This window comes from Protopterus annectens, chromosome 2.part2 (genome assembly GCF_019279795.1).
Source record: "Protopterus annectens isolate FY-2018-M chromosome 2.part2, PAN1.0, whole genome shotgun sequence".
In the NCBI taxonomy this organism is placed as follows: Eukaryota; Metazoa; Chordata; order Ceratodontiformes; family Protopteridae; genus Protopterus; species Protopterus annectens.
The window spans coordinates 577,811,767-577,829,266 of NC_056730.1; the positions used below are offsets into that span (position 1 = coordinate 577,811,767).

Genomic DNA, 17,500 nt, shown 5'->3' on the forward strand with positions numbered 1-17,500 from the left:
CTACAGCTAATTTTGTCTGGCTTTATTAGACACAATGTATTGGTAATATCAGTAAAGTACAGTGTCATTATATATTCAAAAAACATTGAGGTGGAGCACTTGTAAGTCTTTAAGGAGTGATTTGCATATGCCCCACGATGCCCTCATCATGAGAGGTTTGTAATGTTATTTTTCAAATGTCGCTATGTTCTGCTAAAGTCATTCTTGCTTGGTTCTATATACATTTGCTGCGGGACTTGTTGAGTATAAAAATAAACTGTTGTTCCCAGCTTGGTAAGTTGAGCTGGAATTCACAGACTTGGCAGCCCAGTTTAGTTACAAAAATGTTGTTGTGATGTGGCTATGTAGCAGCATTTATATCCAGACAACTGCTGGGACTCAGTTCTTGTTGACAGTATGGCTGATGGCTATTACTCCTGTTAGGTTTTGGTCTGTTTTGTGGTGACAGGTATTGAGACATCTCTCAAATGTGCCTCATTATGAGGAATATTCCTCATTTCGAGTCCTATTGGGTCCTACAAATTCCATGTTTCATGTTATTCCACATTGAAATGGTTTGGCACACATTCATTGTAATAATGCATTTTAACAAATATCCATTGTAAAGACTACTGAATAATATAGAATCATATTAAGTCTTCAAAATAACTCCTTTTAAGTATGAAGAAGCAGTTAATAACCATGCACTCGGCATCCTAGTTGAAGTTATTAGTAAGAGTTCCACATTTTGCCCATTTGCTCCACAGCGTTGCATATTTTGGAAATGGAAAGTTGAGGGATTGATATGGAGAAATACCTGACAGTAACATATGAAATGTGTGACTGACAGCTCACTCAATAGCATTTAATATCAAAGGTAGAAACAACTGTTTACCACATCACAACAGGATATACGCAATAAAAGGTTTTAACTACTATGTCTATGTGGTCAGTGAAATGAGACAGGCAGAGGTACAAAACAGAAATGTATTCAGCATCCGTTGATGAGTCAGTATGAGTCAGTCAGCATTGTTTGACAACTATATTCCGGGCAACATATTAAGTAAAACACGAAGCTGAAAGCTGAGGCAGGATCAAACACTGACCACTACTGCTGTGTGACTTACCTCTCAAGAATAGCAGACAAAGCCAAGAATAATAGTGAAAGAAAGGCCCAGAATCAAGGACAATTTGTAAATATTACTGTAATTCACTTAAATAGTTAATAGAACAAAAGGTTTTACATTAATATGCATTTTCTGAAAAGTAAGAAGCATTTAACTCAACATCTAGCATGAGCGACCATCTGTAATCCTTAGGGATTTACCAGAAAAATCAAACTTTTTACAAGGGACAGTCACAGCGAAAGAAAATGAGGAAAAATCAGGGACATTCGGCAAAACTGTGGACAGTTAAGGCATATGTACTCTGGGCACATTTGAAAGTTTCATTGCAGATTTTGCATATTGGTACCCAAATACCCAAAACTGCAGTAGTTTTTTTTTTAATTGTTTACTTTTCATAATAGTTTCTGACTGTTCTGCGAAGAATTTTCTGTACCTTTTCAAGTGCTGAAGGCAGTGAGTGCAAAAAACAAAGGATCCCTGAAGGGTACAGATAATTTTTAGAGCTTTGCCAGTAAAAATAATTTTCTTGAAAAGAAAATCAACTTCCTTTAATATTATCATAACCTGAGCAAATAAAAGCTGCATTACACTGAACTATAACAAAATGATGTCTGCCAGTCATTTCATACCCCATTTCCCTGTGCAGTCACACCCAACTATTTTAGAGCTTTTGTGAAAAGGTCACTCCACTTCTTTAATGACCGTGACAAAAGAGTTAATTGAAAAGACATCTGTTGTTATATTAACCAAACAGGACAGAACACCCCTGCTTAGCTGCACTGGAGCAGGTTGCAATGTGAGACTTCTCATCTTTTTGTTTGTGCCTTTATACAGCAGTCAGCAGTCCAGACAAATGTGATAAACAGATTCTGTTTGCTTACTGAAACAGAAAAAGACACACAGGTGGGCCACATTCAATAAAGCCTACACTAAGTGTACACGATATGTATTCAATACAATTCTTATCACATTTATTGTGTTTTCTACACTCAGAAAGATTACACTAAGTGTACATGTAGTCTACACTTTGTAGTAACCTTTATGATTCCCTGTCAATATTTAAAACTGCAAGAATATCAGCAGGAAAACTAAAATTAGGAGGAAGAAGGTGTGAGTTATGTCTGTGTTGTCTGTTCACTCAGAACAGTGTACACTTAGTGTAGGCTTTATTGAATGTGGCCCACAGTTTTACACATATGATAGAAAGACAACCTGATTGCATCCCCCAATCTTCAATTCACATTGTTTAATGCCCTAGTATCCCAGCCATATTTACCCTTCTACTCTTGCAATGCCTTGATGGAGTACTTCCTTTATGTCTAGTAATATTTGATTTTCCATTGACTGCATACACACTGTTATAATACATTTACTAACTACCAATCGAAGAACAGTTTTTGGCTCAATATTTATAGAAAAATATATCGAAAAATGGTAAAATGAAAAATATAGAAAAATACAAACAAATCTTTTTTGCAGGGGAAGCCCCCTGCACCCCATATGGAGGGCTTACCCACTCATACCCCTAAGTTATATATACCAACTCCACAGTTGCACCACAGTAGAGAAAAGGGGAAACATCAGGGAGCATGCTCAGTCAGCATGCACAATGCAATACACTACAATGAAATTCACCTCAATATTACATTTTTGAACTTAAGCCATTAGAGCACCACTGCAGCAAACACCTGTAACTATGCCATTGTAATATTTATTATTAGTGGGCTAATGTCACGCTTGTTACGTTTGGTACTGCATATTTTATGTTTTAGGAATCGCTTTATTGGTGTTCGAGTGACTTAAGTTCAAACATAGTAAAATAAAATCATAGCTGAATTTTATAAAAAAAAAAAAGTTCAATATAATGCATCCTGGTCAAATAAAAATATTTACAAATTAGAAAATGCAGAGCCATACTGGAAAGAAAAGCTGAAAGTAACTGCACAGAGCGCAGCAGAGAAAACACCTACAGTGGAACTCTGTGTATGTGTGTATGTGTGTATGTGCGTATGCATATGTGTTTGTATTGTGTGTGCGTGTGTGTGTGTGTGTGTGTGTGTGTGTGTGTGTGTGTGTGTGTGTGTGTGTGTGTGAGAGAGAGAGAGCGTGTATTATTATTTGAATTTATTAAAGGTTTACCAGTACAAGGCATAGCCCGTTTATAAATTGGATCCAAGAAGAAAAGTGCCTGTAAGCTTGCAGTCTTATATACGTGTGTGTGAAGTTCAAGGAATGTGAATGAGAGCCGAACAAAAAAAGCACTGGATGACAATATGTTTTACACATTATTCATGCATTATGAATTAATTCACAAAGTAGTCATAGTAGATAACAGAGTCAAACTAAAAGTAGTACCATATGCTTTCCTTAACACAGGGGGCATGCAAATAACTGAAAACAGAATTACAGTAATACAGGGTAGAAGTGAAGATAAACTGATATCAAGTAAAGGTGAGGAAAGTCTAGAGAGTAGCAAGCATTGATATGTATTAGCCATGCATAGTATAATAACAGTGCATACACAGAAGATCGGTAATTGGTACACACACAAGATTGATAGTCATACATACACAAGATCTATAGTTGATACACACACAAGATCAATAGTCGATACACACACAAGATCAATAGTCGTACAAAACTCAAAAGATAACCTCACACGTGCACAGATCTGTGAAAAGAAAAGGTGAGCTGCTATGTCAGCTCTATACAGGTATACACACCTGCATCTATTGTTGAGTTGTATAGAATGGCAAAACTGAATGTGCTAACTTATGTGTGAGCATTGCTAAAAGTTAAACACTCACAGACAGTAAGCGGTGGCAAATAAGTCTGGTTATCAGTGATTGTTCTGTTTAGTCAACAGCAATGTTTCAATTCATGTTTCTGCAGGTTAACTAAATATTGTGAACGTACTACTGCAGATATTTGGTTGAAGCATATATATTTCTAGATTTCTGCTTTTTCTATTAGGTCTCTTAGAGCATTGGAAGTCCCATGTGCATTAGTTTGGGCTCTTAGCAAAACAAGACAAAATAAAAAAGACACAAAGCTGATGAATGACAGCTTGATAAAACATGATGAAGCAGGAGTGAGGGTTTTTTCTCTGTAGAGAAGAGAGGTGGGTGAGGGAGGTATAAGGGTGCACCTGCCTTGACTTGCTTGCTTCTAGCTATCATGGCAGGGATTTGCTTTCTAAACAGTAAAACGGATAGAGGTTCTAATTTACATACACCCAAACAAGAGCAACTATATTTCTCTGGAGCTCTTATACTTCTCAACTGTCCAGATTTTCACAGAACGTCCAGAATTTGTCTCTTATTTTTAGTCTGTTTCACATAAAATGTGTTGTTTTCTGGCAAATTGTTGAGAATTGAGGTCACTAAATAATAGTAATTAATGACAGACATCTGAATTGTAGACTTCATAGCCTTCAAAAAATTATAATAATATAAAATCTATCATTCTAGCAAGTTTCTAACTTTATAGGAGCAATATTTAAAATCTGTCCCATTTTATGGGCCTTTGTCCCCCCATTTTTTCTGGCTTTGTCCAGATTTCTTACACTGAGAGGTTCAGAGGTATGGCTATCATGCAGATTTGACTTGAGACAGAGAGAGAAAATACACTTAGCAGCAGAACTGTGGACAGAACTGACCATGCCTGTGTTACAAGGCCTGGCTGCTATACTCAATACACTGCCCAACTTGCAGAAAGTAATTAATACAAAGGTATATTTTATCCTGGTTCCTTTTTTAGCACAGTAATCTAACATTACACAAAAATAGTTAAAAATATTCTGGAATGAGTTGACTACAGGCTGGAATGACTGGTTCCGCCATTTTGTAAGTTGCCATCATGGTAGCCTTTTAATGAAGCTTTTTGATCGTTAGTTAATAGTGTGCAATGTGTGAGACATTTGGTTTGGTTTTAAAGAGATGATATAATCAGCAGGGTAGTTTTTTGTAGGTTATAGGAAAAACCCATGTGCACCAAAAGACATTGTTTTTCAAAATGTATATCAGCTATGTAGGAATGAAAGGCAGAAGACCTTTTACCTGTCCACAAGTAGTGTCAGTGAATAGCATAAGGTAAATTATGATCCCAAAGGATAGAATTGGTGGTCAGAGTAAATATCTCACAGCTCAGTGATCTCAGTGGGCATCTACATGATCTGTGCCAGGATTTCTGCAACGCCAAGCCGAAGGGCAGGCAGCCCTGTGGCTTAATGTTATATGTTAAGGCATTGTAAACTGAGATAGTTGTTGTACTGCGTGCCCCAGGTGGGTACTGAACATGCTGTTACTGTAACTACCTTCCAGAAAAATAGACGGGTGAGAGGTCAAAATTAGCTCAAGCTGCTCTATATGTTAGAAAGGCAAATCAGCTGGATGTGATAGCCCAAAGGGAGGTACTACGTGTGACATATATGTGACATGCTTATGAGAAAAGATTAAGAATATTCAATTCACTTGTTTGATTTTGTGAAATTTGTGTGACTTATTTAAGGGAAATGAAAACTCAGTCATTTGTAGATTTGCTGTCTCTGTTAAGGTATCCTTGTCCAAATGCAGCTGAATATAAGTTATTAAGATTTGTAAGCATTCTAATAAAGCTCGTTAGTAAATGCAGCTATGCCTGTTAAAGACCAGGCAGTGATTTTGCTGACATAACTCATTTCCCTAAAGATAACCGGTTTCTCTCAACAAATCATCCATTTCAAAATCACATCAGTTACTGCGCACTGATTTTATCACATCCAGGTATATCTGTTTCAGCTGATCAGTATCAGCCATCAGGATACACTATAATGTCTGCCCTTCCTAGGTATATACTGCTGTATTACTGGATCATGTTTAGGTATCATGGAAAAGCATGTAGCATGTTTCTAGTTCTCAGACATTAAGGCACACAAAATAATGTCTAAAATTAAAGATGTCAGCATTTATTTCAGTTTTTAAATCTTACCAAGAGTGCGGGATTGACCTAGAGTAAATGGCGTTATGTTCTGTTTTAGCACTATTTAAACTCTAGACAACAAACAGAAATGCTGCACATAACAGGGACCTGATGAGTGTATGAAACAAGTGTTTAACAATAGAATATATTTATATGGAATTAAAGAGCAAGAATTATATTTTAAAGGTATACATTTAGCCTGCACTATCCACAGATGAATACTATTTTATCCTTTCTTAATGTTAACTTTTATGATCATTCTGTTGAGTTTCATCAAGAAGCAAGATTCAAACTTCAGTCTCAGCATCAGCTATAACTATATAGCTCTCAAACCTTTAGCACAAGAATTTTGGGCAAAGCCAAAATCAATGGAGACAAAGACCTAAAATCAGAGACAGATTTTAGATGCTGCTCTTTTAAGCTTAGAAAGTTCATAGAATAACAGATTTTGCATTAGAGTGCATCTTCCGAAGGATATGAAGTCTGACACTGAGGTCTGTTTAGTGATTTTAATCATCAATGATATGACAGAAAAAAATACAATTTTTTTTAAGATTTATATAAGGAAGATATATATGCTTGTACCTGAAAATGTCAAGCATGGGTAAGGTTGACAGCTATCTAGTTAACTGCAGATAGTCAAGTAGGCAGTTGATCGACAGTCATATAAGACTGACAGCCCATGAGTAGGGAAGTATCCCCTTCCCCTGGGGAGTGCGCGATCTCAGAGTTAATATATATATAATTAGCAGGAGGTTGGGAGTTGTAGGGAGGGCTTACCCCCTGGTAAAAAAAAAAATGTTTTACTGTATTTATTTATTTATTGATTTATTGTTTGAAAGTGCATGTGCTGAGGCTGTTTCTTGGTGCATGTGTATTGCAGTGTCAACTTCTATGTTTTTGACCATATGTGATCGATGTTTTTGCAGTTGACTATGGGTATTTCCATTAGAATTAGGTACACCCATATGTATATATTTATATATGTTTACATATGATTTGATCGACAGTGTGTTTGGTCAACATCTGTTTAGTCAACTGCTTCTGGTCGATTAAACAGATGGTCGACTGGTTTACAAGGTTCCATAATTCTTCAAGGTTGGGAATGTTTTCTTTCCCTGATTTTGTGCAGTCTCTGAGTTAGTATATACATATATATAATTAGCAGGGGAGGTGTGGCACACAACCATCTGTATTGGGGGTGCAGAAGGGGCTTGCCCACTAAAAAAAGATGTTTTTGTATTTTTTTTTGTGTTTTGAGTTTTGTGTGCGCCAAGGCTGTTTCTCAGCACATGCATGGTAGCGAGCTGACATTTGTGTTTTCAAAATTTCGATATATTGTGCTGTTTGTTTGGGACATCACCTAATGCAAATGTCAACCAAAGCAACTATTATTTTACATTTATATATATATATATATATATATATATATATATATATATATATATTTCACATGACTGAAAACTCAAAATACTGAAATTAATTTGACTGAGACCACAATACCTAATTTTCAAAATACTGAAAACTCATTAAAATGAGTCTCATTATAATGAAAGCTTACAATGCTGAATCAAAACACCAAATTTTAAGCCATATATGTGACGTGTGTTTCTCTTCTCCTGTGGGTTTATATTAGAAGGTTGACTCCTCGGAAAGTCATACTCCATATGGTCAAGACTATATAATCAACTTTCAAAAAAATAAAAATGTACAAAAACAAAATTAGTGTTTCTGCACATCCTACACCACATCCCTACAAATTGTATGTACCAACTCTGAGATAGCACTACAGTGGGGAAAGGGTAAACTTCCCAATCTCCAATGTAACATAATCTCAGTGCAAACACTGACTGTTCGGCAAGTCAGTGATGTGATCTTGACCGTATTGAGTTTGACTTTCCAGTCGATTTTCTGATATAAAACCATACACACATACACACACACACACACACACACACACACACACACACACACACACACACACACACACACACACACACAAACACACACACACACACACACACACACACACACACACACACACACACACACACACACACATATATATATGCACATACTGGGTCTATATTATATGAATGAAAGTTCATATAATTGAACGCTCTAATGAGCGAAAATCCCAGAAATTGAAAACGATATTGTGGGGGGCTGTGCCCCCCACACCCCCACTAAATATATATTCCAACTCCAAGATCACACTACAATGAGGAAAGGACAAATACTCCAATCTTAACTGTACTGCGACCCCACAGCACGCATCTTGATTTCAGGGATTTTCGCTCATTAGAGCATTCGATTATATGAACTTTCGTTCATATAATATAGACCCGCCCATACATACATATAAATGTATATTGTGTGTGTGTTGAAAACAATCGTTAAATGCTTAATACTAGGCACAGGCAAACTCAGAGAACAGAAGCAAAATTTAAATTTGAACACAAACTGACGTTAGGCAGAAATCAAAAGGTGCTGAAGGAGGATACTGCCCATGGTAGAGGGTAACATACAGCACATTAAAAAGATAATACTTTAGCAGTTTCCTAAAAGGGGTATCAGTTCACAGCTAAGAAGGTAAAGGAAAGCTTTTCCTGAAGTTTCTAGGCAATTCTAAGGCTCAGTCAGCAATTCACAGTCAGGTGATCTGAGTGACATAACAGGAAAATAAAGCTTCAGTAAATGTTGCAGGTAGGAGGGAGCCAACAATGTCCAGGGCCCTATACGTTAGAGCTAGAAATGTGTTAGTTCCTAACTGTCAGTGGTTTTAATGGGATTATGGAGCTGATTTTGATTTCAAAGGAGACGACATTATAGCTGTATTTTACCAGGAAGGGTGAAACATGAGGGTGGAGCCTGCAGCATTCTCCCATATTTGTGAGCACAAGGCCCAGTATGTTGGAGTCCCTAGTAGGTATATTCACTATTTGGTCAAAGATATTTGTATTTACGAAAGTGCAGGAATCTCTGTGCCTGTAGATTTGAGGCCATGTAATATTCATAGTCTATAGAGGGGTAATTAAATTTTCCAGTATGTCCAGGTATGTATTATGAGCTTCTTGGGACTTGCAGGGTGACTCTGTAGCTGGCTAGGATATGGTATGGGAATTTGTCTGTGGTGATCTGCATGTGGAGGAACTCCAGCACGTCATCCTGACTACACTAGAGGCATGCTTGTTATTGCTGTACACTGAGACACCTCAACCTTTAGCCCTTATCTGTGCAGCTACTGCTCTAAAAGTGTGGAAGGCACTGAAACCTTGCACTGACGGGATACTCTCTGCAGCTTCAAGTCATACCTCAGTACTTGCACAGATGTCTACATTCTTGAGTGCGAGGAGGGCTTGGAGAGAGTGTCTGTATTTTTTTTAGTTTGTTTTTAGACTCCTGGCATTGAGCAGTGACACCTTGAGGTTCAGCTGAGTTGATTTTGCTGTGTAGGCAGGTTTGTCAATTTGGCATTGCCTAATAAAGGAACTATAGGGTGGATAAAGTTTTAGCCAGTATTTGAAAGCCTAGAGGAGAAAGGTGCAGACCATCCTTGGCAAAGTAATGTGGTCTACTAACCATGTCCCCCCAAGTGACAAATATTACATCTCCCTCAGAATGACACCAGAAAGACTGCCAGTTGTTAAAAGCAATCATTGTTACTCAGCTCATACTGTAGAATCATCCTTGGTAACCACAGGCCTGCTGTACTGTACTGGAGGTAACCGGTAAACATAGACCTCCTGTACTATACTGGAGGTAATCAGTAACCACAAGTCTCTAATATCATCCTGAGGGTAATCAGTAAACACAGGCCTGCTGTACTGTACCAGGGTAATCAGTAACCACAGGCCTGCTGTACTGTACTGGGGTACTCAGTAACCACAGGCCTCCTGTACTATACTGGAGGTAATCAGTAACCACAAGTCTCTAATATCATCCTGAGGGTAATCAGTAAACACAGACCTGCTGTACTGTACCGGGGTAATCAGTAACCACAGGCCTGCTGTACTGCACTGGGGTACTCAGTAACCACAGGCCTCCTGTACTATACTGGAGGTAATTGGTAACCACAAGTCTCTAATATCGTCCTGAGGGTAATCAGTAAACACAGGCCTGCTGTACTGTACTGGGGTAATCAGTAACCACAGGCCTGCTGTACTATACAGGAGGTAATAGGTAACCACAAGTCTGTAATACTGTCCTGAGGGTAATCAGTAAACACTGACCTGCTGTACTGTCCTGAGGGTAATTGGTAACTTCAGGCATGCTGTAATGTACTGGCAGTAATTGGTAACCATTGGCTTGTTATATCGTCCTGAAGGTAATCAGTAACCACAGGCTTGTTCTACTGTCCTTGGGTAATGGGTAACCACAGGCCTACAATACTGTACTGGTGTAATCAGTAACTATAGGCCTGTTACACTATCTGGAGGGCAATCAGTAGTCACAGGCCTGTTTTACTGTTCTGGGGTAATTGGCAACCATAGACCTGCTGTACTGTACTGGGGTACCTGGTAACCTCAGGCTTGTTGTACTGCACTGGGGGTACTTGGTAACCACAGGCCTGTTATACTCTTCTGAGGGTAATCTCTAATCACAGGCTCATTCTATTGTTCTGCAAAATCAGTAACCACAGACCTGCTGTACTGTACTGGCATAATCAGTAACCACAGAGCTGTTATCCTGTGCTGAAGGCAATCAATAATTGCAGGTCTGTTCAACTGTCTTAGAATAATTGGTAACCACAGGCCTGATGTACTGTACAGGGGGTAAATGGTAATCACACACCTATTGTATTATATTGGAGGTAATCCCTACCCACATACCTGTGATACCGTCCTGAGGGTAAACAGTAATCACAGACCTGCTGTTTTGTACTGGGGGTAAATGGTAATCATACACCTACTGTATTATATTGGAGGTAATCCCTACCCACAAGCCTGTTATACCATCCTGAGGCTAAACAGTAACCACAGGCCTGCTGTACTGTACTGGGGGTAAATAGTAATCACACACCTACTGTATTATCTTGGAGGTAATCCCTACCCACATACCTGTTATACCATCCTGAGTGTAAACATTAACCACAGGACTGTTGTAATGTGTGTGTGTGTGTGTGTCTTTCGGCTTTTCCCGGTTAGGGGTCGCCACAGCGGAACTCCGGTCCGCTAATGATTGGCAGTAGAGTTTTACATGCTGGCTTGCCGGGCCTAACGCACAACCTTCAACGAAGGAACGCCCATTCACGCATGTCGTCACACAGTAGAAGCTTTAACTGAGAATCGATGTACTGGGGGTAAATAGTAATCACACACCTTCTGTATTATATTGGATGTAATCCCTACCCACATACCTGTTATACCATCCTGAGGGTAAACAGTAACCACAGGCCTGCCGTACTGTACTGGGGGTAAATAGTAATCACACACCTACTGTATTATCTTGGAGGTAATCCCTACCCACATACCTGTTATACCATCCTGAGTGTAAACATTAACCACAGGACTGTTGTAATGTACTGGGGGTAAATAGTAATCACACACCTTCTGTATTATATTGGATGTAATCCCTACCCACATACCTGTTATACCATCCTGAGGGTAAACAGTAACCACAGGCCTGCCGTACTGTACTGGGGGTAAATAGTAATCACACACCTACTGTATTATATTGGAGGTAATACCTTCCCAAATACCTGTTCTACCATCCTGAGGGTAAACAGCAACCACAGGCCTGCTGTACTGTACTGGTGGTAAATGGTAACCACACACCTACTGTATTATATTGGAGGTAATCTCTACCCACATACCTGTTATACCATCCTGAGGATAAACAGTAACCACAGCCCTGCTGTACTGTACTTGGGTAAATGGTAATCACACCCCTACTGTACTATATTGTAGGTAATCCCTACCCACATACCTGTTATACCATCCTTATAGGTTTATAGGTTAGTACTAGGCTAACTGCCCTTGAAGCCATTGTAAGCCTAACCAATTATCCCTTGTGAGACTCAAACCCTGCACTCTGTGTTTGCAAGGCAAACACCTTAACCATTAGGCCACCACCACAGGCCTGCTGTACTGTACTGGGGGTAAATGGTAATCACACACCTACTGTATTATATTGGAGGTAATCCCTAACCACAAGCCTGTTATACCATCCTGAGAGTAAACAGTAACCACAGGCCTGCTGTACTGTACTGGGGGTAAATGGTAATCACACACCTACTGTATTATATTGGAGGTAATCCCTACCCACATACCTGTTATACCATCCTGAGGGTAAACAGTAACCACAGGCCTGCTGTACTGTACTGGGGGTAAATGGTAATCACACACGTATTGTATTATATTAGTGGTAATCCCTACCCACATATCTGTTATACCATCCTGAGGGTAAACAGTAACCACAGGCCTGCTGTACTGTACTGGGGGTAAATGGTAATCACACACCTATTGTATTATATTAGTGGTAATCCCTACCCACATATCTGTTATACCATCCTGAGGGTAAACAGTAACCACAGGTCTGCTGTACTGTACTGGTGGTAAATGGTAACCACACACCTACTGTATTATATTGGAGGTAATCCCTAACCACAAGCCTGTTATACCATCCTGAGAGTAAACAGTAACCACAGGCCTGCTGTACTGTACTGGGGGTAAATGGTGATCACACACCTACTGTATTATATTGGAGGTAATCCCTACCCACATACCTGTTATACCATCCTGAGGGTAAACAATAACCACAGCCCTGCTGTACTGTACTAGGGGGAAAATGGTAATCACACACCTACTATTGGAGGTAATCCCTAACCACATACCTGTTATACCATCCTGAGGGTAAACAGTAACCACAGGCCTGTTGTACTGTACTGTACTGGGGGTAAATGGTAATCACACACCTACTGTATTATATTGGAAGTAATCCCTAACCACAAGCATGTTATACCATCCTGAGTGTAAACAGTAACCACAGGCCTGCTGTACTGTACTGGGGTAAATGGTAATCACACACCTACTGTATTATATTGGAGGTAATCCCTACCCACATACCTGTTACACCATCATGAGGATAAACAGTAACCACAGGCCTATTCTACTGTCCTGGGGCAAATTGTAATGGCAGACCTGTTGTATTGTACCGGACATAATCTATAACCACAGGCCTGTTATACTGTCCTGGTAGGTAATTGGTAACCAAAGGCCTACAATTCTGTCTTCAGAATAAGCAGTAACCACAGACCTCTCTGTTATGTTTTGGATAATCAGTAGCTGCAGACCTCTTTGTTCTCTTTGGGATAATCAGTAGCCGCAGACCTCTCTGTTCTCTTTGGGATAATTAGTAGCCGCAGGCCTGCTCTGCCATCCTGGGGGAGGCTGGAGTTTTGGCACAACTTTGCAACTACTTTGTAGAGACTAGAGATGCTGTAATAATTGGTCCGTATGGAGTGTAGAGGATGTATGCGGGCAGATGTCCAGTTGGAAATGGGCATAGCATTATTCGTTTATGCCCATCTTAGCATTACTGGACATCTGAAACCTGAGCTGAATAACTGAGTGAATCATGATATGAGACATTAATCCTTATATCTTCTGACTGGTCCGCACCCAGCTCTTGTACCATTTTCTTAACAGGTTTAAAGGCAGAGGAACTATATGGGCATCATTTTAATGGGTTTCAATAGCTTGAGATTAGTAGAAGGATATCCTTTCCCCAAAAAAAGTAAAGTACTTATATAAAAAGCAATAAACTATTGGATTTTGTAGTGAATCCCATAAATCAATGGGAGCATCCTGCATTGATTTAATTCTCAGAACTGAGGAAGTCCATGTTCTCTCTGATCCCATTCTGGGACTCGCTAAACTCTCAGTTCCCATCAGTTGAGCAGGTCGACTGATTTAAGGCTCTATCAGCCTACGAATGAAGCAGAACCTCCCTATACCTCTGGTGAATTTTCTTCTTTTAACTCATCAGTGTACGCACTAGTGGATCAGACAGCACCCATATTAAGAGATCTGGAGCAAAATAAATCTTATTAACATCCATCAGAAATATGAGCATTTCAGACCCAGCCTTCTTTTCCACCTAACCTGCTGTTCTGAATAGCTGTATTTGTAGATTGTCTGAGAATTTCTCTTGTCTGGAATGATGCTTACATTATATGTATAATATGTAATAGGTAACTATTTCAAATGTTGGGACCTGCTAGAACGAGTCCCAAAATATGGAGTCCGAATAGCTGAAAGATTGGACTTACATATACTTCATCTGAAATGACATTTTTGAGCAAATTCCATTTTCTCAAAGATATGATGATCTCAGAGTTGGTATATATAAGTTTAAGGGCTGCATGGCGGGCTTTCTCCCCCTACAAAATGAAGTTTTAAGGAGAAGATCGATTTTCTGGATTCAGTCGTCTGTGTTTTCAGTCTGTTTTATTTTGGAGGGGGGGGTTCATCGTCACTTGGCATTCAAAGTGCCAACATTTCAATAAAGAGCCTATGTAATATGCCTCAGAAATGTGACAAATATGTGGACTTGTAACTCATATGATATCAGGGTTACATAAGGTTACATAATGCACTAGTTGAAAAGAATGAACCTTTCTCCCTAAATACTGCTGATGTATTTCTTGTTTCTGATATTTTTTTTTAAATGAAGCCCTCAAAGCAAAGAGGTCTGCAGATGAGTTATTATCAGAGTTCACTAGCTGGCTGATTATTTCATCTTGGTTAATTCCCCAGTAGTTTTTGAAGGAAAATTGAAACTGCGGGAAAGGTAAAACATAATATCCTATTTATCACTTTGGGTACTGTTATTATCACAGAACATTTAGATTGGTCCTTAACCAAATATCACATCCAGGAGGGTCTAACACCAAACCACCTGAAGAAGGCAAAGCTAATGTTTTTCTATAGTCGCTACCCCAGCTCCAGTGTGCTGAAAACCTTCTTCCCTGATGTCAAGGTAAGATCAACCTGCTTATAGTAAAGATCGAACAGCAGATTCTCATCCCCAGACATATATATATATATGTAGGGTAGGTTTGTCTGTTTGTATTCTTGTGTTTGTGTGTGTTTTGTTTGTTTGTTGTAATGTGGGGAGGACGGTGTATGTGTTGTGTGGTGCATGGTGTGTTTACGTTCGCTATTTTGAATTTTGTGGTTTTGGGGTTTTGGTGTTTTGGTTTTTCGGCTTTATAATCTAGAGATACTGAAATTTGATGTTTCAGTATTTCGAGATTATAAAGTGAATCCATATGTTGTACCTTTAAAAAGCATTTCAATGTCAGCGTGTGCATATAAATAGCCAGCACGTGCTAGCTTCAGTGCCATTTAGTTGCTGTGAGCGCATCCAGAGAGTGAGCATGTATGAGTGTAATAGCTAGCTTGTTTATAAGTTTATCTGAGTTAAAGTCATTAAGCCTCAATCCTGATGTGTTTGTACATAATAAAGCTGCTTGAACAGAACCCACAAAGATTTGTCTGTTTTATCCTGACTAGACGAGTGGCAATGCCCATGTGCCCACCTGGTGTGTAGGGTTAATAGACACTTCCTTGAATTTGCCAGTGAGGCAACTACTTGGGTGAAGACAAGAAGAAGAGGGTCCCTGGGCCACAGGTTTAACCACACAACTCAAGAGCTGGTTTGTGAAAGCTGTTAACATTGGCCAAGCTCTCAAGCACATGAGGGGTTGAGTTTAAAACATAGCATTCCCAACCAAAGATGGGTGCCAGATGATGCTTCTCCAAAACACTCCCCTGTTAGCAGTCAATTAATAACATGAGAACAACCCTGGTTAACTGAGGAAGGGCTTGCCAGTTTGAAGCCAGAGGCAGTCAGTTTTTAAGAATGCTTAGTTAGAGGGATCTTTGGTAAGAGCTTGGCCTTGTGCGCCCTTACCTTATCCCTACATTCTGTCCCTACTCAGGACCATATGAATGACCCTCCTGCACTGGTGACATTCATTTACATTCTACTCCTTATATGGGCAATAGAGACAGCAGTAATGCAGGTCCTGGCTGGGCAGTAATGCAGGTCCTAGCTGGGCACTAATGCAGGTCCTGGCTGGGCAGTAATGCAGGTCCTGGCTGGGCAGTAATGCAGGTCCTAGCTGGGCAGTAATGCAGGTCCTGGCTGGGCAGTAATGCAGGTCCTGGCTGGGCAGTAATGCAGGTCCTGGCTGGGCAGTAATGCAGGTCCTGGCTGGGCAGTAATGCAGGTCCTGGCTGGGCAGTAATGCAGGTCCTGGCTGGGCAGTAATGCAGGTCCTGGCTGGGCAGTAATGCAGGCCCTGGCTGGTGAGCAGGTATACAGCAGCAAGCAGGAAGTTTACATTTCTTAGGGACTGAATGCAGAAACTATTGTCTGCTGACAATGAAGAGTAACAACAAAATTTTGAAAGCAGCACAAAAGAAAAGAACAGACTGTCCTTGACCTGACATAACATGTGATTCACACCATGCACAATCAGCAGTCTTATGCAAACTTCAGGACAACAGCCTAGGAATCAATACAAAGATTTTGTGCTGAGACATATCGTTCCAAGAGGAAATACCTACGAGGGCCCCTCAAAGTACGATCCACACTGTTTTACAATTTGAATATTAAAGAGCAACCCTTTTTCATCAAATTATTGGGCTTATTTGTTATTTATACCAGTCCAGGGAGCTACCTAATTCTTTTCACATTACTGCAGATCTACCACAGTTTTTAGAATCTTATGGCTCGTGACACTGCAGTTGAATGTCACTCTGTGATATAGAAAGTGAAGCCAAAAAACTGTGATGTGTGAGCACATGTTTAGATACTACACACACATGGCAGAAGGGCATAACGTTTACTTATTTTCACTTTGACTATGATAGCTGCAATAAACCAACGGCCTCTTTTCACAGAAAACTGAGGTGGTATTTTTACTGACTAAGGGAAATTTGGCTAGGGCATCAGGAAACTTTCTCTACTTTTTAGAACTGCTAGATGGTACCTAAGGGCTCCTAAAGCAGCTAGGAAGAAACCTAACAGAAAGCAGCAACATGGAGGAGGAGAGAAAAGGTATGGAGAGTTTGGAGGTGGAAAGTGAGAATTTAGAGAAAAATTGTTCAGTATGAAATGTCAGAATGCAGAAACAGATTCCTGTGTGGTGGATGATAGAAAAGAACGCTTCGCTATCTCAATGGAGAATGAAGTTAGCGAGTCTGTTGAAGTGGTGCAGATGGCAGAACTAGTATCGGGGGGGCTTACAGATGACATTCTGTTGAAAATAGTTGAGCAGGGTGATCCAGGGGACAGTTCTGTTGTTTCATGGGGTGAGAAGGCAGATACATTTTTCAGAAGTGCTGAGGATGGTAACATGGAAAAGGGACCAGGTGATGTAACACCAGAGAATGCAGCAGTAAAACTTACAAGCAGTGACAGAA

General features: G+C 39.8%; 1 protein-coding gene across 2 annotated transcripts in view; it reads left to right on the top strand.

The window, feature by feature from the left end:
* Window positions 1–17,500, top strand: part of LOC122795728 (prospero homeobox protein 1-like) — a 277,441-nt gene that overhangs the window by 181,013 nt on the left and 78,928 nt on the right. For both annotated transcript variants that reach the window (XM_044064033.1, XM_044064034.1), the window contains exon 3: window positions 14,940–15,047. In XM_044064033.1, coding sequence (XP_043919968.1) covers window positions 14,940–15,047 — 108 coding nt within the window. The remainder of the gene's footprint in view (window positions 1–14,939; window positions 15,048–17,500) is intronic.